The sequence below is a fragment of the Elaeis guineensis genome, chromosome 11, assembly GCF_000442705.2.
Source record: "Elaeis guineensis isolate ETL-2024a chromosome 11, EG11, whole genome shotgun sequence".
In the NCBI taxonomy this organism is placed as follows: Eukaryota; Viridiplantae; Streptophyta; class Magnoliopsida; order Arecales; family Arecaceae; genus Elaeis; species Elaeis guineensis.
Genome location: NC_026003.2, coordinates 91,655,865 through 91,680,685, shown reverse-complemented (window position 1 = coordinate 91,680,685; position 24,821 = coordinate 91,655,865). Strand labels below are relative to the sequence as shown.

Sequence of the window (24,821 nt, the reverse complement as noted above, 5' to 3'; positions counted from 1 at the left end):
GAAAACAAACACCTCGTGCATGGTATGAAAGGTTAAGTAAATTTTTATTAGAAAATAAATTCGCTAGAGGAAATGTTGATAAAATACTATTTTTGAAAAGAAAAAATGATGATTTATTAGTAGTGCAAATTTACATAGATGCTATAATTTTCGATGCTCCTAATGAATCTCTTTGTGAAGAATTTACCAAGTTGATGTAAGGTAAGTTCGAGATGAGCATGATGGGAGAGCTGAACTTTTTTCTCGAACTCCAGATTAAGCAAAGTAAAGATGAAATCTTCATCAATCAAACAAAATATATAAAAAAATACTCAATAAGTTTGGAATGGAGACCTCAAAACTAATGAGCACACCCATGAGTTCCTCTTATAAGCTTAATAAAGATGAAAGGGATAACAAAGTTGATACTAAACTATATAGATGTATAATAAGATCTCTATTTTATCTTATCGTAAGTAGGTCAGATATTATGTTTAGTGTTTGCATGTGTGCCAGATATCAATCAGATCCTAAAGAATCTCACTTAATTGCTATGAAAAGAATATTTAGATATTTATGTGGAACTATAAATGTAGGATTATGGCATGATAAGCTATCTCCATTTGAATTAATAGAATATTTTGATACTAATTTTGCTGGTTGCAAACTAGATAGAACAAGCATAAATGACACTTGTCAATTTTTTGGTGTTAACTTAATTTAATGGTTTAACAAGAAATAAAATTCGGTAGCATTATCAACGATCGAAGATGAATATATTGCTGTCGGAAATTATTGTGTTTAAATAATATAAATTAAGCAACAACTTGAAGATTTTGATATTAAACTTAACAAAATTTCAGTAAGATATGACAATTCAAGTGCCATTAACTAAAAATTCAATTCAATGCTCAAGATCGAAACATATTGAAATAAGACATTATTTCATAAGAGATCATGTTTAAAATGATGTAATGCTTGAATTCATACCTACAGATAAGTAATTAGCTAACATTTTCACTAAACCTCTTAAGAGGAGAGGTTTAGTATCATTAGAAGAGATCTAGGAATTTGCTATTACTCAAATTAGGTTTCATCTTGTTTACTAAAACTAAATTGATCGTAACTCAAAATAATCAATTTTATCTACATAACCATTGATTGACCTCTTTTGAAAACCTCCAATGTCCTTAGTGCATTGAATAATCAATAAAACAATAATATGTTTCAGACTCGTGCTCGAGTCGACTCAAATTTATATTTGAGTCGACTCATGCTTGAGTCAACTTGAGTAAAAATTTGAGTTGACTCGTTCGTCGGGGCCTATTTTTTTTTCTTAGAGGGATTCCGTAAACCTTATTCACCTTTATCTTTCACTGTTTCTTCGAGCCATCTCTCTCCAAACCTACATCGACTTGCTCTGACTTCCTCCAAACTCCCTCGATTCTCTGTTCAGTTTGCTTTCCTGGTGAATCCGAGCTATCCCATGGCACCCAAGACCAAATCCGCTGGGAGCAAGCACCAGAGGGACTCGCAGTCAACTGAGAAAAGGGCGAAGCATCGGTAGGAGGCTTTTGAAGTACTGGCTGCTTCTTCCCACTCTCCTCCCTCTTTTCCTCGATTGTTCATAGCTATGAGAGTTGTCACAACTAGGAGGAAGGTAGATTTTGGATTTTTGGATGCTGAGCATTTTCGGATTGGCAATTGGATATGGCAGCAAGATTGGAAAAAGATGTGCTCTCTTGAGGTATCAACTTATCCGAATCTTGTGTGAGAGTTCTTTGAAAATTTAAGGGGTAATCAAGAATCTATTGAGTCAATGGTAAAGGGGGTGCAGATTTCTTTATCTGAGAGAAAACTCGGGCAAATCTTGGAAGTGCCTAGGGCAGGAATCTGCTATCTAAACTTGGATGATAAAATTAAAGCTTTAAAATATGTATTAAAGAGGGAGATGTATCAAATATTAAGCAAGTAATTGCAAATCAATTATCTGTGGAGATGAGGCTACTGCACAACATAGTCAACCACATATTCTTTCATAAGATCGGGCATTAAGATTGGGTTGCTAAGAGAGAGTTGGCAGTAATGTTCTACTTGATTCAAGGGATTGCAATGAACCTACCCTCAATGATGCTTCAACAAATCAAGGATATGGCAAATAGATCAAAAGCTTGTCTCCCATACAGCATGGTATTTACTTTAATTTTCAAAGACTTTCGAGTTGATCTTGAGGGAGAAGATTTCAGAGAACTCATGCGTACTGACTATTTTAATGCTAAGACCTTGCATCGTATGAAGATTTATAAGATTCATGATAGATAGATTTGGATGGAGTCGGGACAGGAGTAGGCCAAAGGAGAAGTTGAGGGTGAAGAGGGAGAGCACTTGGATGATTTTGTGCCACAAGGATCATCCTCCTCTAGCTACTGCATGTGGCTCACCATCAATAGCACGCCCCTCTTCAGCACCTCCTCTAGCAGTATCATAGTATTTCTCAGCTCCAGCCTCTCCCTGTTGGAATTTCATGTCGGGGCATGTATGTATATTTCAAAATTTTTCTTTTCTAAGTATTGCAGCGGAATAAAAAATTAAAATATCTTTTAATCTAAATCATGTATGCATAAAATATAGAACACAAGGATCTACTTCATATGCTGAAATTGAACACATGCTGAATTTCAGTATGTGATCGAATCACATATTTATTTCACAATTTTTTTCTTCAAATTTGAATCTGGAAGAGAGTAGGTTCTCCTTTAGCTGTGCAAGTGTCTGGCTTCTATGGATATCCACTCAGGATTAGCTTAGAACAACTCTCTTTGGTGTTGATCTTTCTTCTATAAGAATGATCATCCTGCGAATCTGAATGAAGCCTGGATCACGATCAACTCTTTGATCCTTTTCTTGATCTTTTTTTTCTCTTCTTCTCTTACTCTTCTTTCCTTGATTATGAAGCAATCAAGATTTGGAAACCAGCAAGCAAAGGGGACGCCTAAACTCCTTTTGGGCATGGAAGATGGAAGACGCCCAAACTTCTTGGGCGTTGGAGCTAGAAGAGAGAAGAGAAAGGGGGTGTGGGGAGGTCTCATGGGAGGCATGGGCTGTAAGAAATCAGAAGTAAAAAATTTTGGAGAAGGCCTCTTTAAATAGGCAAAAGTTTTGAATCCTATTCAAAATCTAATAGCCTCTTAATACTAGTTCTACTTGCATTAGAAATTCTTATTCTCTTAGTTATTTAAACCGCTTTAGGAGATCCATTAGGTGCTAACTGTTGGAGTCTTTGCATCCACTTTTTCACATGCTACATGAGGCCTAGGGGTGCCCCATGCTGATCCCACACGTCTTTTTTTAAGGGGACATATCTAATTTGATCAAATCAAGTAGCGCCCCATGCAAACAATCAAAAAAATTGATTAAATATTTGATCTCTTAATTTATATGATCCAAAACTCTAGGCATGCAATAATTGGAGCTCAATGAATCTAGTTCATTTAAATTATTAATAGGTAATAAATTTGAATTAATCTTGTCAAATAACTAATTCAAATGCAAAGAGAAAATTAGGTCCAACCATGTGCTAACAAGATTATCCTGAACCTAATAGAATTTTTTCAAACTCAATTGAGACTTTATAAGTCTAGTTGCTTATTTCAAATATAATCTCTTTGTGTGCGATCCTATAGGTTCAATTCTATTTGGTAATGAGATATACAATGATCTCTATCATAGTATCATTGAAATTCTTTTCAATGGATCAGAATAATTTCACTTTAACTCATCAAGGATTATCGATCCTAAGCAATCCTAGTGAGCTCTTATAATCCACCAGTGATATCTAGCAATATGTAATAGCAATCCAGTAGAACCGAAAAAGAATCTTAAGGTGTAGTTAACATGTGATTCAATCTCTTTATTATGAGTCTTGACTAGATGGCAGGTTATGGATAAATCATCAAACTTCATCATCAGTCATATGATAAGTTCGATTAGCTTAAGTCTAATTATGATTCTCATAGAAATTCTTTTTCATCAATCACATTGCTGTGGCCACAGACTCTTGGATTTAGTCTCTCAAATCTCATAGGATTACTCTTTATTAAGATCGATAGATTCCATCTAGATGCGCATCCTACTCCTATAGTGGACCAACTATCGTCAATATCCACTACAAGGTCCCAATGAATCTATGTTTATGTGTCAGTCAAACTTTAGCAGTCTCACTACAAGCAGTCGTTCCATTGTAGGTCAAAGGACTACTCACACAACTACAGCATCGAGACAATCACTAACGATTGATTAGAAATCCAAGTGATCTTTTGTATGGTGACACTTAGTACTGGTTATTCTCTAATACTATCCATACTCGTCGCTCAATATCTCTACATGGTAGATCAAAGACTCATCTATCCCGAAGGAAGCGATCTGTGTGCTAGTTTATTTGGGTCGATCACCGTCCTCATGATGATACTATAACTGTGAGCATTTAGGAATTAATTATACATACCTTTAATTCTCAATACCTTTGAGAATATGTGTCGAAGTATTAATTCCATGGATGATTCAAGGACATATTATTCTTGAACGAAAATGAAACTTATCCTTTTATTGATCAAATCAATATATTAAATATAAAATTGTGTCCTATACTTACTACAATGTATCAGCCAGATTAGCTTCTAGGACATACATCTAATAATCTCTCACTTGGACTAAAGCCAATTGGTCATTAATAAGTTCCATCTTTTCAAGGTAGACTTTCATATTTGGCTGGCTCAATTGCTTTATCAGTGGATCTGTCATGTTGTCCGCGAAGTCTACTCTTCGTATCTCAATATATTTTTTTCGATGTAGTCGCGTATGATATGGAACCACCGTTCGATGTGTTTTGATTTCTGATGAGACTTCGGCTCCTTAGCAAGTGCTATGGCTCTATTGTTGTCGCAATAAAGTGGTATGGCATCTGATATCATAATCCCAAGCTCCGCAATGAACTTCTTGAACTAAAAGTCTTCTTTTGCAACATCTGAAGTAGCATTATATTCAGTTTCTGTGGTCGAGTCTGCTACGATGAATTGCTTGGAATTCTTTCAACTGATTGCACTACCATTGCATGTGAACACAACAAAAGGTAATGAATACCAACATGCAGAGGGAATTTGGCAAAGAGACAAGACGCCAAGCTGAAATTGGAGTGGAGGCCTACTCTACTGCCATCTTTGACATGGCATCATCCCATGATTCATGGATGATAAGATGACTCACCGTGTTGACATTGCCTGTGATCGGAAAATTTGATGTGGATGGTGCTTGCTTGGACTGCATCACCTCCATATGGGTGTCATCACCTAGAAGGTCTAGTGGGTGACCACCTAGGCCCTGCTCAACTACAGCCTCTCTCCCATGAGAGGGGTGGCTGCTGATTCAAAAGCAACAGTTTTGCAACGTGACCTTGTGCAATGTAGTGGTGAGGGTCATGTTAGACTTCACACCAATGAAACCTAGGCAAGGAGTCTTCATGGTTGCAAATGTAATAAATACCCTAGGGACCTAATGAGGCCACTTGGTCTATAAATATAATCTCCTTGCATTTGACTTTTGCTGATGTGGCATGTAATGATGCTGTAGGACCCAATGGACCCCCATCACGCATGTCAGCCAGAGTAAGTGGAACTACCATATCTATGCTTCAACTTCTTGCACTTACTGCTGCCAAAGTCACAGGTTGAGTCCACACTGAAAAGACTCATCTCCATGGGTTGCACCCTAGCAGAGCCTCATTCAAGGAAGCCTCGAGTACCAAGACTTTAAGGTGCTTTCTACCCTATCAAGGCCCTGTGTCAGATGGTCTTGACCCCTAATTTGGCATTTAGCCAGCTTCCTAGGCATCTCCTAACGGCCTTTCCCTAAATTAGCTACCATCTTAGATCCTTCATTGAGGTGACTCAATGGTGAACCGCCCTTCCTTACTTTCCATGTTAAGCAGGACTCTGAGCCAACTTGATAGGGCAAGGCATTATGACTCCACTTGTTTGATAACTTGGTCACCCACCAGAAATCTTGTTCACTCTTTGCAGAGGCACTTACATGCCATAGGACCATAGAGTGTCTCCACCAACATAGACAAAAGAGATGCCATTGCCAGTGATGAACCGCACCCAGTGGGCTGTCCTTGTGTATACCTTTCTTGCCCCATTTTGTCAGTAGGATGGTATCTAGGGCACCTATCATCCTTTCTTGGCCTTCCAAGAAGAGTTACTCTAGTTGGCCATAATTGGTCCAACTACAACTAAAGCACACAATGCCCATAACCTCATAGACAAAAGTATATGGCACCCTAGTTTCTTGTACGTCGGCCATGATTATGAGAAATCAATGGATTCATGAGGTCCACTTGCATAGCCAACCAGGTAGAATTTGTCTTGGCAATCCTTTTCATTGTCATAGTCTCGGTGCACATAATTCGTCTTGGTGATCCATTTCATTGTCGAAGTCTCAATGCACAAATCAACCTATAGGGGAGCACCAACCACTAAGGCAATGTCGAAGGGTTCCCCATACTCCCAAGAGAGTCATGACATCTGCATCCACAAGACCCAGTCTTTATTGTGTTCGTTGAATGGACAAAGTTCAATTGCAAACCTCTTGTGCAAGCATGTAGCTGGTGATTGTCCAAAGACCTGCCATCCATAGTTTAAACATGTCCCGTTCACCCCCAAAATGGAAGCTAAAAATATCTTTCAGCACCTTTAAGAGCTGGAACTCTTTCTCCAAGTTTTACTTGAGCTTGTGTTCTTGAGCCATGTAAGCCAGTGAAGGTTGACAACCCGAAAAATTTCCGATGAAGCAAAGTTGCCATGGTTGCCTGATCTAAGCCAACTCAGCTTCATTAAAGACAATATTCTTTGTAAACCATGGCTGAAGATGCTTGATGTCGGCCAGTGTGATCTCTTGGGTCTCCCACCAAATCCGAGGTCCTCCCTTGGCCATCACGGCCCACTACCATGTGATTGCACCTTTCAGTCTTATCAGAATCTTGTCACTTGGTGAAGGTGTTGAGGGTCCACGGCCCTGTACACTTGGCTTACTCATGGCCGCATGGTCGTTCATGAGATCCTCCTCCCATCACAACCCTTCTTACCTTTTCCCTCTCTATTGTTCCTTCATATTGTTATTAGTTAGCTTATTTACTAGATGAAAAATCTCGTTATGTTTTTGTTATAGCCCAAAACCAATTCAGCCCACCAAAGTCCAAAATATTAAAAAAAAAAAAAACAGAGGATTCAAATCGGGAAGAAGACTCCCGATAGGAGTCTTCTTCTCCGGCGAGGTCCGGGCAAGATCGGGAATCCTAGGACCCCTCGAAGTCCTAGGGTCCCCTATAAGAAGACTCTCTCTCCCTTGAGACCAAACATCGGCCTTTTTTCTCTCTCCTTCTCTCCGATTTTCTCGAATTAGAGCCGCGGACACCGTTTTGATTCTCGTCGTGATTACCCGCCGACGAGGTCACCGGAGGCCGGGGTGAGTCTTCCTTTCCTTCCTCTCTTCCTTCTCTATCTTTCCGTACCTTTGCTTGAGGCGGCCGGCGACGAGTGTCGCTGATTTTCGGTCGGGAAAGAGACTCTGTTTTTGAGCCTCTTTTTCTTTGATTTTCCGGCGCCGGCGATCGTAATCGACCGCCGGCCATACTCCTCCGTGACCGGGGGAGTGGCCCCCATCTGCCGTCGGCCTCCGCCGCGGCGGCCGTGGCCCGAACGGCCGGTCAAGGCCGGAGGACTGCCGTCCTCTGTTCGGCTTAGAAGGAACCAAGAGAAAAGAAGAAAAAGAAAAAGAAGAAAAAGAAAAGAGAAAGAAGAAAAAAAGAAAAAGAAAAGAGAAAGAAGAAAAAAAAAGAAAAGAGAAAGAAAAAAAAAAGAAAAGAAAAGAAAAGAAAAGAAAAAAATAAATAAATAAAATAAATAAATATATATATATTTATATATATATATAAACAAATAAATAAATAAATAAATAAATAAAAATAAAAAAAAAATGATGAGAGAGAGAGTTTCTCTCTCTTCTCTCTCTCCTTTCAGTCTGAACCTTGACTTTCTCTCTCTGAAATTGGTCTTTCTCTCTCTAGGTTGTTTCTCTCTCTTGATGGATTTTTCTCTCTCTAAAGTTATTCCTCTAAGATTAGCGTAGTGGAAGGCTTCATCCGATGATTTTGATCGAGTTTAGGGAAGAGTCTGATTTTAAGTGAGATCTTGATTTGGGATTTATTTAGATTGAATTTTGAATTAAAATTAATATAAAAAAACATAATTTTGGATAATAGGCACGGAAGAATCTCTTAGAAGTTAGTCGATCTGTTCATTCAGTGCTCCGTGAAAGGTAAGTAATGAATCATCTTCTCGAGATATTTCATAAATAAATAATTATTCTCTGAAATTATGTATGATTTATGAAATTATGTTTTGAAAGAAAAGTGCTTTTGAAATATTATGGTATGTCGATTTATGCACATGTTCAGTAAAATATTTATGATATATTATGATACAAAGTGTTTTGATACAGATCGAATTTATGCTCTCAGCCTAACTATGTTTCAGTGGGCCCCGCCAATGGGGATTATACGTTGGTACTCAGTGGACCCTGCCAGTGGGGGTTGTGCGCTGGTGTTTGTGGACCCTGCCAGTGGGGGTTGTGCGCTGGTATTTGTGGACCCTACCAGTGGGGGTTGTGCGCTGGTATTCTGTGGATCCCGTCAATGGGGGTTAAACGTTGGTCATAGTCGAGGCTGTTGAGTTACGAGTGTTTTGAATCGAATCGGATTTATGATTATATTGCATTAAATCAGCATGAAATATACTTTTATGTTTATTTGCAGTATTGTTCTTGAAAATTATATAATATCTGAAATATCTAGTTGAGATATTTGTTACTTACTGGGCTGTCTAGCTCATTACCTTTCTTTCTATTTTTCAGATTCAGATAATTAATTTCGAGCGTGGGAAGAAATATTGGGACAGAGCTTTTAGAGGCGAGATTTAGCATTGTCAACTTCATTGAACTTAGATTTATTGTTTTAGTAAAATTTTATTGGATGTAAGACATTTGATTTAATTACTTGAATTACAGTTGAATAATAATTATTTGAATTTATTCCGCTGCGATGCATTGATATCGTGATGAGATGCCTTGCATGCTTATGGAGAGAGTTCTTCATAAGTATGCGGCGGTTGCCATGACCCTCGATTCATAATCTCGGGTCGGGGGTGTGACAATTAATATGGTATCAGAGCATAAGTGGATAAATTATGACACATAGAATTAGACATAGTATGAGTGTAGGTGGGTAAACATTAGAAATATTGAGACGTTAAAGTATGACATCATAATAATAAAAACATCAAAAGATCAGTTAAGGGAGCAGTAGACAATAAGACTCAACAGATTGATGGTGAGCCGTGCTCCAGATGTGGCAAAAATCATGCAGACAAGGATTGCTATTGGAATACAGGTGCTTGTTTCAAATGTGGTCAGATGGATCATAAAATTGCTAGCTGTCCGCTAAATACTGAAAATCAAGTTGGCCAAAGAACTTATGAAGGACAACATAGGGGTGGTGGACAGATTTCTAAAAATCAGGGAAGAGTTTATGCGCTTACTCAACAGAATGCACAGGCTTCCAATACAATGGTGACAGGTATGAAAAATTTCGAGGACGAAATTTCTTTTTAGGGGTGAAGAATGTTATAGCCCAAAACCAATTCAGCCCACCAAAGCCCAAAATAAATAAATAAAAAAAAAAAATAGAGGATTCAAACCGGGAAGAAGACTCCCGATAGGAGTCTTCTTCTCCGGCGAGGTCCGGGCAAGATCGGGAATCCTTGGACTCCGAGTCCTAGGACCCTCGGAGTCCTAGGGTCCCTTATAAGAAGACCCTCTATCCCTTGAGACCGAACATCGGCCTCTTTTCTCTCTCCTTCTCTCCGATTTTCTCGAATTAGAGCCGCGGACACCGTTTTGATTCTCGTCGTGATTGCCCGCCGACGAGGTCACCGGAGGCCGGGGTGAGTCTTCCTTTCCTTCCTCTCTTTCTTCCTTATCTTCCCGTACCTTTGCTTGAAGCGGCCGGCGACGAGTGTCGCCGATTTTCGATCGGAAAAGAGACTGTTTTTGAGCCTCTTTTTCTTTGATTTTCCGGCGCCGGCGATCGTAATCGACCGCCGGCCATACTCCTCCGTGACCGGGGGAGTGGCCCCCGTCTGTCGTCGGCCTCCGCCGCGGCGGCCGTGGCCCGAACGGCCGGTCAAGGCCGGAGGACTGCCGTCCTCTGTTCGGCTTAGAAGGAACCAAGAGAAAAGAAGAAAAAGAAAAAAAAGAAAAAGAAAAGAGAAAGAAGAAAAAAAGAAAAAGAAGAAAAAGAAAAGAGAAAGAAGAAAAAAAAGAAAGAAAAGAAAAGAGAAAGAAAAGAAAAGAAAAGAAAAGAAAAGAAAAGAAAAATAAATAAATAAAATAAATAAATAAATATATATATTTATATATATATATAAACAAATAAATAAATAAATAAATAAATAAAAATAAAAGAAAAATGATGAGAGAGAGAGTTTCTCTCTCTTCTCTCTCTCCTTTCATTCTGAACCCTGACTTTCTCTCTCTGAAATTGGACTTTCTCTCTCTAGAATTTTCTCTCTCTAGGTTGTTTCTCTCTCTTGATGGATTTCTCTCTCTCTAAAGTTATTCCTCTAAGATTAGCGTAGTGGAAGGCTTCATCCGATGATTTTGATCGAGTTTAGGGAAGAGTCTGATTTTAAGTGAGATCTTGATTTGGGATTTATTTAGATTGAATTTTGAATTAAAATTAATGTAAAAAAATATAATTTTGGATAATAGGCACGGAAGAATCTCCTAGAAGTTAGTCGATCTGTTCATTCAGTGCTCCGTGAAAGGTAAGTAATGAATCATTTTCTCGAGATATTCCATAAATAAATAATTATTCTCTAAAATTATGTATGATTTATGAAATTATGTTTTGAAAGAAAAGTGCTTTTGAAATATTATGGTATGTCGATTTATGCACATGTTCAGTAAAATATTTATGATATATTATGATACAAAGTGTTTTGATACAGATCGAATTTATGCTCTCAGCCTAACTATGTTTCAGTAGGCCCCGCCAATGGGGATTATACGTTGGTACTCAGTGGACCCTGCCAGTGGGGGTTGTGCGCTGGTGTTTGTGGATCCTGCCAGTGGGGGTTGTGCGCTGGTATTTGTGGACCCTACCAGTGGGGGTTGTGCGCTGGTATTCTGTAGACCCCGCCAATGGGGGTTAAACGTTGGTCATAGTCGAGGCTGTTGAGTTACGAGTGTTTTGAATCGAATCGGATTTATGATTATATTGCATTAAATCAGCATGAAATATACTTTTATGTTTATTTGCAGTATTGTTCTTGAAAATTATATAATATCTGAAATATCTAGTTGAGATATTTGTTACTTACTGGGCTGTCTAGCTCATTACCTTTTTTTTCTATTTTTTTGATTCAGATAATTAATTTCGAGCGTGGGAAGAAATATTGGGACAGAGCTTTTAGAGACGAGATTTAGCATTGTCAACTTCATTGAACTTAGATTTATTGTTTTAGTAAAATTTTATTGGATGTAAGACATTTGATTTAATTACTTGAATTACAGTTGAATAATAATTATTTGAATTTATTCCGCTGCGATGCATTGATATCGTGATGAGATGCCTTGCATGCTTATGGAGAGAGTTCTTCATAAGTATGCGGCGGTTGTCATGACCCTCGATTCATAATCTCGGATCGGGGGCGTGACAGTTTTTATCTGAATTTTAAATTGTGCAGCGCTTTGATAGATGAGGGACATATATATATATGAAAGAAATGGCAAGAAATAAGATACAAAGAGGAAGAACTATTACAAAAATGAAGAACAGGAGAAAACAGAAGAAGAGTTAAAGATAAAAGAGGGCTAGAATGCCAAATAATGCACAACTCAACTCAACCAAGCCTTTATCCCAAAGTAGTTGGATCAGCTGCATGAATCTTTTTGCTCCATGCCCCTCTGTTTAGGGATAAAATGTCACTATCTACTTCAAATGGAGAAATGATGAAAAAAAATCCTTGAGTAGGGAGGTGGCCACCTATAGAGCTATTACAACTAATTTGGCCTAGAGGTCAAACAATAACTCCATACAATCAACAGCAAACCTGTTGCATCTATAACAGCCAAAATTACATTTGCTTTACTATTGAACTCCCAAACTAGAGCATAAAGTATAGTGCATGCTTCATCTAGAACATATACGTTATTCTTGATTATGCTTTAGAGAATCAACGTGAATATCAATCAGTTGATTTGTCTTATTGTGTTGCTGTTTGCTTATTTGCTATCATTCCCATAAAATCACTATTGACTTATATAAGCTTATTTTACAAATGTACTGCAAGGTTACTTGCAATGCAAATGCTTAATTGGTCATCACATCGTCTGTGTCAAGAATTGATAAGAAGATCATTCATCTCTTAGATTAAGGTCTTTAGTTTACAAGTTGCTAGAGCAAAAGCTTTTATTCAAAGCTTTTGCTTTGGATCTGGCAGTGAACCCTTGTTTTTAGTTCCTCAAATGCCAATTTCCATTCAATATCATGAGTTAGACATTTCATGGATCTATAACATATGGTGATCCAATAACATTCATCAGTTGTACGTGGTTTTTCAGATGATGTTCTTCTGTGTAAATAAATAAACAGAAAAAGGTCCACCCCCTAACATGAAGTCCATAAAGTGCATGAATGAAGTAAACAGAGTTGGAAACAAGCCGAGGAGATTTTTCATGATTTAACTGAGCAGATTACTGACATCAACTCTAAACTAAGGGTTATATAGTTTCTAGCCTTTGGAACTTTAGAGAAGACCAGTTGATGAGTAGACTTATTGGTCGCAGTGTAGGGTTCCTGCAACCATGAAGCGACCCTTCTTTCTGCTAGACCCAGAAATAATATTGTTGAAGTAGGAAAATGACAAAAAACAGTATCTATCTTTTCTTAAATGTTTCATGTATTTTGATGCCTTCATACTTGGTTCTAAAATATAACCATGACCTAGCCTTGTTGGTAAAGGTAAATTTTGCTTGTCACACTTCAATATTCTTATGATGATCATATTGTAACTGATTTTCTAAGTGTGCATGGATGTCTTGACTGCTTTTATCTACCTTATTTTGAAACTCTTGTATGATTTTTGTCCTATATAATTTTGCATTAGTTATAAACAAGCAATTTGCAATATTGAAGAAATTTTAAACGCAATCACCTTTCACTGCACATGCAACAGATATTCTCAAGGAGGAGATCCACATGGGCATGATTGGGTTCCCCCTGAGTGTGATGTGTCCATCAGACCAGGTTGGTTTTGGCACAGCTCGGAGCATCCGAAGTCAGCAATGGCCTTGCTTGACATATATTACAAGTCAGTAGGCAGGAACTGTCTGTTGATACTGAATGTCCCACCCAATTCATCAGGCCTGATATCTGACGAAGACCTTCAAGTGCTGCATGACTTCACTGCAATTCGGAGCACAATATTCTCCATTAACTTGGCTCAGAATGCCACTGTTACTGCAAGCAATGTGCGTGGAGGTATGAGTAATACACACTTTGGTCCCTACAATGTCCTCCAGCAAGGTATTTATGGTTACTGGGCTCCTGAGGAGGGTGAAACAGATTGGACAATATTACTGGACTTAGGTCAATCCGTAGCATTTAACGTACTGCAGGTCCAAGAGCCAATTCAAATGGGACAGCGAGTTATTAAGTTTCATGTTGATATTTTGAGAAACGGAAGGTGGACAACAGTTGTATGTGGCACAACTATTGGGTATAAAAGGCTGCTTCAATTTCCAATGGTTGAAACTCGGTTTTTGTGGTTCATCATTGATGATTCGCGTGCCGATCCATTGATCTCATACATTGGCATCTACCTGGACCCCTTTACTGTCATTAATGATCTTCCTAGTACTGTTGTGCACTCTTCTTTCAATGACACCCAAGCAATTAAGCTATCAACATATAAACATTCTGGCAATGCAAGCATAGCAACAATTTAGGATTCAACAATATTTCTTTTATTGAAGGCTTTTTTAGAGCACCGAAGTCCAAGTATCTCCTGAATCCTCCGAATGTAGGATCGTACGAGCAGCTAAAAGCATGGGCAATAGATCCCTGCTGTTAGTCTGGGAATTCACTGGCTCTCCCAAAAGTATCACTTGAACTCTTGAAGTTTGGTAGCCTGGACCTTGAAGAGGTTTTTTCAAGCATGCCGAACCATGTACACACAAAACTTTGGATCTAAACACTTGCAAAGTTAAATTGATCTTTCTTCCATCAGTTGTCTGAAATTTGTGGTATTTCCCTTTGTTAATGCAATCACTGACGTTGCTCATCCTGGTGCTATGGAAGCAGCAACAGAAGTGTTTGCATTGTAGGTGGAAGTATTTTGAGCATCTTAAGTGTTTGCAATGGAATAGAATTTATATGTATTCTTGGGCATATTATCATGCTTTGATATTCATGTTGTGAATATGTAGACGAAATTCACATGTTGATTACCCGGAAATCTAAATTGAATGCTAATTTGAGCGGAAGAACAAATCATCTTTATTGCTGCAGTTATCACTAGAACAAGCTTAGTTGATCCTTCCTTTGTTGGTTGTATCCTGCTGATGGATTGTATTCTAGCTAATGGCCTCTGGGAAACATTGTCATTCTATGCAAAGTGGATCTAGGTATGTCCTTTGGTGTCTCGATATCATCTCAAACCCTATAAGTCTTGGTAATTTTCTGGGAGCACGAGTCATCTCTACAATTTATGTTGTTCGTGTGCTTTACAAACTGCATGAGCAGTTGTGCAACATGTGTGAGTGCTAAACATAGCTAGGAGTTTCTGTGAGTAGTGGGGTTAACCCTCTCGGTGTTCATAGGCAGTTATTTACAGTTATTTCTAATGTAGTTAGGTAGTTTTTATGTAACTTCTATTTGTAGTGGCTGAATTTCTGCATTAGTGGATAGTTTCTTGCAGTATGTCAGTTATGTTTTTAGTCTATATGTATCTCTGCTGTACATTGGATTTAATATGCAATAACAAGTAACGAATTTCAGTCTACTTTTTTCTTGTTGTTGTTGCTTTTCTTTTTTGCATACCAACTGTTTGCTGTAATAAGAAATACAGCTTCAAATAACAATAATTGGTATCAGAGCCTCCTTCTTAAGGGATCTGTGAGTGACCTTGTGAGAGTATCCGAGTGAATCTATACACAAACCAAACCTATTTAGTGAAAAACCTTCAAGCCATGGAAGTAGAAGCTGGTTTTTCATTTGTTGCTTGTCTTTTATGGAATTGATGTGTGTCATAACACATCAAAATTAACCCTATTCACTACTATGTAGATAGGGTGAGTCGAGATCGTATCCGCAGGGATCTTAGTTGATTATTTTGAAAATACAAAAAATAATAATAAATTATAAAAAAAAATAAGAAAGAAAAGAAGCATGAAAAATAAAATTACTTTTCATTAATCTAATAAAGAAGCATACATAAAGAAAAAAAATAAAATTGCGATACAAGACAACTAAACCAAATTGATCTTCTTGCTGCGTCCGATGGTGGATGTATCTCCTTGAATCCTTCGTCTTCCTCCGTGCAGACAGCGACAAGATGGCTGTAAGGCTTGGTATAGGAACTCCAAGGAAGAAAGATTGATGGAAGCGGATATGTAACAGAGAAAGGGTAGCGGCACTAGGATTAGAACCTCTCCTAGATTTGATGGGATGTAGAAAAGGGATCTATAGAGGAATATATTGTGTTAGTGTTAGTACCTCTCCTAGACTTATGAAGAAGAGGAAGATGGAGAGAGAAAGAGAGAAGCTTGAAGAGAACTTAGGCGTTGGCTTGATTGAAAAAGAGGGAGGTCTTGGGGTTCTATTTATAGAGTGAGGATGTTAGGGTTTCATGAAAAGAGATATGGGAGTGTGAATAAGGATCCTTGGATTTTCATATTGATTCTCCTCCGTTGATCAATAAGTCATGTTCACACTTAGTTTCATTTATCTTTTAATTTGAATTTTTGATTTGAGAGGTTGCTTCTTGGTCCTTGATCTTTAAGTTGCGTTCACACTGAAATAAGAGCTGATTGCTTGGTTCACTCAAATCTGAACCAATTTGAGTCCAAATTGAATCGTATGAACCCAAACTCCCAATCACATGCAAAATAGACTAGATAGCATTAAATATTTAATAAAATAACATTAATGATTACAATATTTAGTGCCTCTAGCATCCTAAATTAAGTATTCATCATACCTCCCAATTTGAACTTTACTCGTCCTCGAGTAAAATAGATACACTAGCATTGTACACCAAATTGTCCTTAAATTGAAAGTTATCCTAGACATTCCTAACTATAGTTGATATCCGGCTAGATCATTAAAGAGATACTTCATTAGATTATCAATTCGACCCAATTAATGGTTGAGTATTAGTCATAAAATTTTTAAAGATCTTCTTTCACCGACTTCCCACTCTACTCTTTAAGTCCTCAAACTTGATGTGAGCAGGGTTTATTGTCTTCTTACAATTTAGTCCATTTATTCTCTTTATCTTTTTTTTTGAAAAAATATTTACATGTATAGTCAGTGTAATGTCCTAACCCCTTAAGCTTTCTAATTGATTCTTATAGCGAGTTTTAAGCTAATGACTCCCAAACCAGTTGGCTTTAGGGCATTAGGTGTAAGGCACCCCTTAGGCTTACTAACTCAAGTCAAAAAGGCTACGAGTTAAAACTGACTATACAAGAGGTTTCTTCACATTCTCATCTTTTGATGCGAACAACAATGCTTAGTTAGGCGAAGGGATCCAGTTACTTAGTGAGAAATGTTAAAAATCTTTTTTTTTTATTTTATCTCTCTTTCTTTTTTTTTACATATCTCGACCTTTCCATCTATACCCCCATAAAGCAGATTCTTCATTGAGATGGTGGGAAAAGGGTTCTAGAATCACTTCAAAATTTAGTCTGGTCTAAATTCTTCCATTAATTGGGTGTCCTTAATAATTTTTTTCTCGATATCTCTAAAATTATCTAGATCGTTAATCATTTATTGATTAGAGTGCCTAGTTAACTTCAAATTGAGACAAAATTTAGATGCACAAAATTAATTATTTCTGACCATACTCGAGGACTTAATTAGTTATTCTCTCCCCCAACTTAATTTTCATTGTCCCCGATAGAAGAAGAGAATCATAACAAAGCAAAAATAGAGTGTAACAAAAAAGGACACCACCTGAGTTCGATGTGTGTAATGTTGATTAAGATGTCGTTCATTGCTGGGCTAGTATGTTCTTGACTCCATTGATCATGGTGCTCCTCCCAACTTGGCTAATTGTCCTTTTCAGAAATTTTTATAAAATAAAAAGAAATTGGATAGCTGAAAAATAAAATATTGGGTTGCCTCTCAACAAGCGCTAAGTTTAAGGTCTTCTGCCAGACCAAGCAAAGTTTCATTGTAAACTAGATCCTGTAATTTAATTGAGTCAACTTGCTCGTCATCTTTAATTTCATCCACATAATGTTTCAATCGTTGGCCATTTACTTTGAAGGTGTTTCCCTGTTTAGGATCTTTGATTTCAATTGCTCCATGAGGGAACACCTGAGTTACGACATATGGTCCATCCCAACATGAATAGAGTTTTCAGGGAATAGTCACAACCTCGAATTATAAAGCTATACTTTTTGATTAGGTTCAAACATTTTTTGTGAAATATATTTATCATGATAAGCCTTAGTTCGAGCCTTATAAATTCGTGAACTCTCATATGCTTCATTGCGTAGCTCTTTTAATTTGTTCAATTGTAGTCTCCTATTACTAGCATTTTTCATATCAAAATTGAATTGCTTTATGGCTCAAAATGCGTGGTGTTCTAGCTCTACCGACAGATGGCAGACTTTTCCAAAAATGAGTCGGTAAGGAGATATTCCTATCGAGGTCCTATATGCAGTACGGTAGGTCCATAATGCATCGTCTAATCGTCCAGACCAATCTTTTCGATTAGGCCTAACCATCTTCTCAAGAATTCGTTTGATCTCCCTGTTGGAGACTTCTACTTGGCCACTAGTTTGGGGATGATATGGTGTGGCAACTTTGTGAATGATTCCATATTTCTTCATTAAACTTTCAAAGTGCCTATTCGTGAAGTGTGTATCTCCATCACTAATAATGGCTCTTGGGCAACCAAATCGACTTAAGATATTCTATTGGATGAATTTGATTACCATCTTGTGATCATTCGTTCTGGTTACCATAGTCTCAACCCATTTAGATACGTAATCTATCACAACCAAAATATATTCATATCCATAGGATGGAGGAAAAGGATCCATAAAATCGATTCCCCAAGCATCAAAAACTTTCACGACTAAGATAGGAGATAGGGGCATCATGTTTTTTTTAGAAATATTTTTCGTTTGCTGACAGCGCAAGCACTCAAGGCAAAATTTATGTGCATCCTTAAATAATATCGACCCGTAAAACTCACTTTGTAACACTTTTGCGGCCATTTTCTTCCCACTGAAATGTCCCCCGCATGCATGAGAGTGACAAAAGGTAAGTATACTTTGATACTCACCCTCAGGAACACAGCATCGAATCACTTGGTCAGGGCAATGTTTGAACAATTCGGGTTCCTCCCAATAATAATGTTTGACCTGTGAGAAGAATCGATCATTTTCCTGTTTTGTCCAATGGAGAGGAACTTGCCCTGTTGCCAAGTAGTTAATGATGTGGGCAAACCATGGGATTTGGTCAGAGGATGTTGCAAAAAGTTATTCGTTAGGAAATTGCTCCTTGACTTCATCTGTACCCATCGTATGATCAACTAAGATTCTAGAAATGTGATCAGCGATCACATTTTCAAAATCTTTCTTGTCTTGAATTTCTAGATCAAATTCTTGAAGCAGAAGGATTCATCTGATCAATCGTGGTTTAGTATCTTTCTTTGAGAGTAGATGTTTCAAAGCCGCGTGATCAGAATATACTAGAACCTTAGACCCTAACAGATATGAACGAAATTTATCAAGGGCAAATACCACCACTAGTAGCTCTTTTTCTGTCATAGTGTAGTTCAATTGAGCATCGGATAGAGTTTTGCTAGTATAATAGATCACATGGGGCTCCTTATTGATTCTTTGACCTAAGATGGCCCCTATTGCAAAATCGAAAGCATCACACATGATTTCAAATGGGAAGGACCAATCAGGAGGTTTTATTATGGGTGCTGTTGTCAGGGTTGTTCGTAACATGTAGAAGGCTTGTAGACATTCTTCATTAAAAATAAATGGTGGATTCTTGGCCAGCAGATTGCATAAGGATCTTGATATTTTGCTAAAATTTTTAATGAAGCATCTGTAAAATCCAGCATGACCTAAGAAAGATCGTATTTGTCGTATCGAAGTGGGGGGTGGTAGTTTTGAGATGATCTCAATTTTTGCTTTATCTACCTCAATCCTCCTTTCAAAAATAATATGTCCCAATATGATTTTTTTTCGAACCATGAAATGGCTCTTTTTCCAACTTAAAACCAAATTTATCTCCGTGCAGCGCTTAAGGACTTTGGAGAGGTTATGAAGATAATCCTCAAAAGTGGTTTCAAATACAGAGAAATCATCCATAAATACTTCGAGATATTTATCCATCGTATCTGAAAAAATGGTCAAAATGCACCGTTGAAATGTAGCGGGTGCATGGCAGAGTCCGAACGGCATACATTGAAAAGCGAAAGTGCCGTAGGGGCAAGTGAAGGTGGTCTTCTCTTGATCATCCGAAAATATAGGTATTTGATTGTACACCGAATAACCATCTAGGAAACAAAAAAAATGTTAACCTGCTAGCCGTTCTAGGATTTGATCGATGAAGGATAATAGAAAATGATCCTTTCTAGTAACGGCATTGAGTTTCCTATAGTCAATGCACACTCGCCAACTAGATGGTGTGAGAGTGGGAAGCAATTCACCTTCTTCATTCTCCACCACAGTAATACCTGCTTTTTTAGGTACTACTTGAGTAGGACTGACCCATTTACTATCGGATATGGGGTAGATGATTCCAGCATCTAACCATTTTACTACCTCTTTCTTCACTACTTCTCGCATATTTGGGTTTAGTCTCCTCTGTATGTTTCGATGGGGTTTGGTATCTGCCTCGCAATGAATATGTTGCATACAGATGGAGGGATCAATTTTTTTTAGATCGGCAATGGACCAGCCGATAGCCTCTTTATTTTTCTTCAAAACACCAACCAATTGTGCTTCTTGATCCGGGGTCAAGTCTGATGCAATGATCACCGGAATGGTGTCATTAGGTCCTACGAATGCATACTTGATTGTGGCCGAAAGTGGCATTAATTCTAGTGCAGGTGGTGATTGTAATGATGGGGCTGTGGGTGTATTGGCTAATGCAGGCAATGGCTCATATTTGATTATCCAATGGGGAGTAGTTTCATCACTTGATGTATCAACTAAAATGTTTACTTCTTCACTACCTCCCTCCATATCACAGTCGTCCACTCCAAAGTACGTCAAATGGGTGTCTCAAAAATTATGTGCAAAAATCATTGATGTTGCTTCTTCTATAATATCCTTGAATGTATCTATCTCGAAGCAACTATCCATTGATGGTCCTTGGGATGCACTAAACATATTTAATCTCAGTTTCTTATTCCCAAATGATACGTCCATGACTCTTGTCTTACAATTGATGCACGCATTTGCCGTAGCTAGGAAGGGTCTGCCTAAGATAATAGAAATTTGCTTTGGATTGCCACTCAGTTCCATGTCAAGGACTAAAAAATCAACTGAAAAATAGAACTCATCTACCTTGATCAAAACATCATTGATCATCCCACATGGTGTCTTAATTTATCTATCAGCTAACTGTAGAGTGATCGATATGGGTTTCAATTCTTCGAATCCAAAAAGTTCATAAACCGAGCTAGGTAAAAGGTTCACACTCACCCCTAGATCTAGGAGAGCTTGTTCGATGTGAAGGTCTCCTATAATGCAAGAAATGGTAGGAGTACTTGGATCTTTAAGCTTTGGAGGGGTAGCGTGTTGGAATACAGAGCTAGCTTGTTCGGTGAGCCATACTTTCTTCAGGAGTTGTGATTAAGATTTATGTTTCTGAGTATACAATTCCTTCAAAAATTTTGCGTAAGCTGGGACCTGTTTGATTGCATCTAGAAGGGGGAGATTAATTTGGACTTGCTTAAATAATTCCAACATCTCATCAAGTCTTCCTCCTTTCTTATCCACAAGAGTGGGGGCTTTTAGGGCACTCAGAAATAGGGCTTTAGGCAAGTAAGATGATTTCGGTGCAGTTAGTCCCTTTTCTACTTTTGTGTCCTCCTTGCTCTTAGGTGATTTGGGCTTAGTCAGAGGTCTAGGGTTGGTCTCATTGATTTTACTCGTGTGTGCAATGACCTTCCCACTTTTGAGAGTCATGATTGATTTGGCGTGTTCAGAAAAAGTATCTAGAGTATTGGAGCTCTCAACCATGAATTATCCTCTCGGATTGCTCTCAGATTGGCTAGGTAATTTTCTTCCTTTTCTCCTACTGACTGCTGTTGCTAGTTGACCTATTTAGGTCTCTAGCTTAGCAATGGATTGCGTGTGGGAGTTAAGGGTCTGGGTGTTGACTTCTAATCATTCTAGCGCTTTTAGAACCTTATCCTCAAAAGCTGAATTGTGACCAGTGATAGATGGTTGAGGAGTATTTTGAAACTGATGGTATGGTCCATGCCTATATGTCGGGTTCTGATAATTTGGTCTAGGTACAGTAGGGCCAACCACTGGCTGTGATCTTCAGGAAAAATTTGGGTGGTTTCTCCAGCCGGGATTATACGTGTTCGAATATGGATCATTTTCTGATCTACGAGCTTGTTGGGCTTGAGCTTGCTGGATCTGCTCATACACAAATTCAGAAAATTGAGATACGGTTGGACATTCACTAACAAAATGAGTCGGGCTTGCACACAATGCACAAATATCTTGCACTGGATTAGGTAGAATCGAAGAGTGTCCGGTATTCAGAAGACGGTCTAATTTTTGGGACTTATCTACCTTACTGTGGATATCCATAACATTTTCAATCTGATAGATTTCACCTCTTTTCTGTTGAGACATGGGTTGTTCTCTAGAGGTGGTAGACATGTGATGTAGGGAGTTCTCACTAAGTATTTCAAAGAGCTGCCAAGCCTCGTCCTCACTCTTTAGCATGAATGTCCCACCACACGATGCATCGATCATTTGTCGGTGTTTCTCCGATAGACCATCGTAGAAACACTGAACAAGTTGCCATTTGGGGACAGCGTGGTGGGGGCATTTACGAATAAGATCTCTTAATCTTTTTCATGTCTCATGAAAAAGTTCACCATCCAATTGGGAAAAACTAGTGATGGCTTCTCTAATTTGATTTGTTTTTTCAATTGAAAAGTATTTCTTGAGGAATTCTCTCTGAAGATGGTCTCAAGTTAAAATAATTATGCAATCTAGGGAGTTTAACCAATGCTTGGCTTTATTTTTAAGTGAAAAAGGGAACAGTTTCAACCTGAGGGCATCATCGGAGAAGTTTTGGATTTTTACTGTGGAGCATATCTCAAGAAATTCGTCCAAGTGTTTATACGGATTCTCATTCGTCAGTCCATAGAATGATGGAAGCATTTGAATAATGCTGGACTTGATTTTGTATTGTACCATCTCCATAGGAGGAGGCTGGATACATGACGAGTAAGTGTAAGATGAGGGAGTAAAATATCCTCTCAATTATCGTGGTGTGTCAGTCTCTTGTTTTGGATCCATGATTTTAATTTGGTTTATTCGAATCATTTTTTTTAGCTCTAGGTCTGGGTGTAAATCAGGTTGTAATGATCGGCGTCCTAGCATGCACCCAAAAGATCTCATCGAGTTTTGATTTCAACAAGTTTTTTTTTTTGAAAGAGAAGAGGAGAGTAAGAGGGAAAAGAATTCTAAAGAAGAAAACTTAAGGAGTTCTAATGCTAAGAAGATAGAGAAGAATTAATTAGATTTGATATTTTTAGTCAACAATCAAGTGGTTCAATCAATTCTATCTATGGGTTATCCTAGATCTAGATAGCTCCTAACTGTCAAGGTCATCTTCAAGCACTCTAAGTAGCAGACTAGCCGCTCAACTGGTCAGATAAGTGTAAGGTTGGTGGGGGTCCCCCCATTGCTTTCCTTAGACACCAACTGTGTTGGCCAGGTTAGCGAACGAAATCAATTAATGAACCACCTTTCTTCAGGACGTAATCCCTGAACCACTTTCCTAGACACTAGTTAAATTGACTAACCTGAACTTGGTCTAACTTTTAGGGTTTCTTGTCCTACTGAGCTCGAGGATCCTTAAGGGTCAACATCTAATCGATTTTAAATTAGAAGTTTAGGTCAATGTAATTACAAGATGGTGATTTGTGGGCCAAGAAAGGGTGATGAAATCTCCACCTTATGTTGATTAGGGTTTTGCCCTTAAGATTTTTTTTTATGAAAATATGCAATGCAAAAGGAAAAGATGTCCAAACATGTTAAGTGGATTTTAAAATTTAATTGATTTATTTATATTAGTCAAGTGTTATGTATTATTATTGTATTTCTTTTATATTATATTATCTTTTTACAAGAAAAAATAAAAAGTAAGTTTTTAAATTAGGTTAATTAGATATTAGAAGATCAAGTGAATCTAACTAAATGAAAAGTAAATCATACTAAGATTAAAAGGCAAGTAGGTATTCTACAAATAAAGTAATAAATCAAATCTACTTTTAGGATAATAAATTATTCTAAGTTATAGAAAGCAGTAAATCACTAGGAATAATAGGCAATAATAAATAAGGTAACTACTTAACTATGCAAATAAGATAATCTCATAGTTAAGAATAAAAGGTAACTACGTAATCCAAATAAAAGACTAAGAATCTAATCTACTTATGAAATAAAAAATCACTAATTATATAAAACAGTAAATTATTCTAATATATAGAAAGCAGTAAATTGCTAGGTTATAGAAAGTAGAAAATATTTCTATGTATGCAAATAAAGAAATCTAAATATAAAATAGTAAATCTACCATATACGAAGAGTAATATGAGGCAGAAATTTTGAAAAAGAATACATAAAATGCAATCAAGCAATCTAAAGTAAAAATCTAGAAAGTAGTATTTTTTTTTTTATTTTATAGATTTTTTTTTCAAAACAATCACGTCAAAATTTCCGGCAACGGCACCAAAATTTGATGCATGTCGTAGCACACCAAAATTAATCTTACTCACTACTACGTAGATAGGGTGAGTCGGGATCATATCCGCAGGGATCTTAGTTGATTATTTTAAAAATAGCGGCACTAGGATTAGAACCTCTCCTAGATTTGATGGGATGTGAAAAAGGGATCTATGGAGGAATATGTTGTGCTAGGGTTAGTACCTCCCCTAGACTTATGAAGAAGAGGAAGATGGAGAAAGAAAGAGAGAAGCTTGAAGAGAACTTAGGCATTGGTTTGATTGAAAAAGAGGGAGGCCTTGGGGTTCTATTTATAGTGTGAGGAGACTAGGGTTTTATGAAAAGAAAGATGGGAGTGTGAATAAGGATCCTTGGTTCTTCATATTGATTCTCCTCCGTTGATCAATAAGTCGTGTTCACACTTAGTTTCATTTATCTTTTAATCTGGACCTTGGATTGGAGAGGTTGCTTCTTGACCCTTGATCTTTAAGTTGCGT

General features: G+C 37.7%; 1 protein-coding gene and 1 non-coding gene across 2 annotated transcripts in view; both read left to right on the top strand.

The window, feature by feature from the left end:
* Positions 1-14,377, top strand: part of LOC105061112 (putative alpha-L-fucosidase 1) — a 21,760-nt gene extending 7,383 nt beyond the window's left edge. Inside the window, exon 3 of the mRNA XM_010945071.4 lies at positions 13,326-14,377. Within this exon, the coding sequence (XP_010943373.1) occupies positions 13,326-14,097 (772 nt within the window). The 3' untranslated portion in view covers positions 14,098-14,377. The remainder of the gene's footprint in view (positions 1-13,325) is intronic.
* Positions 14,378-22,399: 8,022 nt separating this feature from the next.
* On the top strand, positions 22,400-22,505 carry LOC114912744 (small nucleolar RNA R71). The gene has a single exon (XR_003798567.1). It is a non-coding gene; the product is annotated as a small nucleolar RNA R71 (small nucleolar RNA).
* Positions 22,506-24,821: the final 2,316 nt, after the last annotated feature.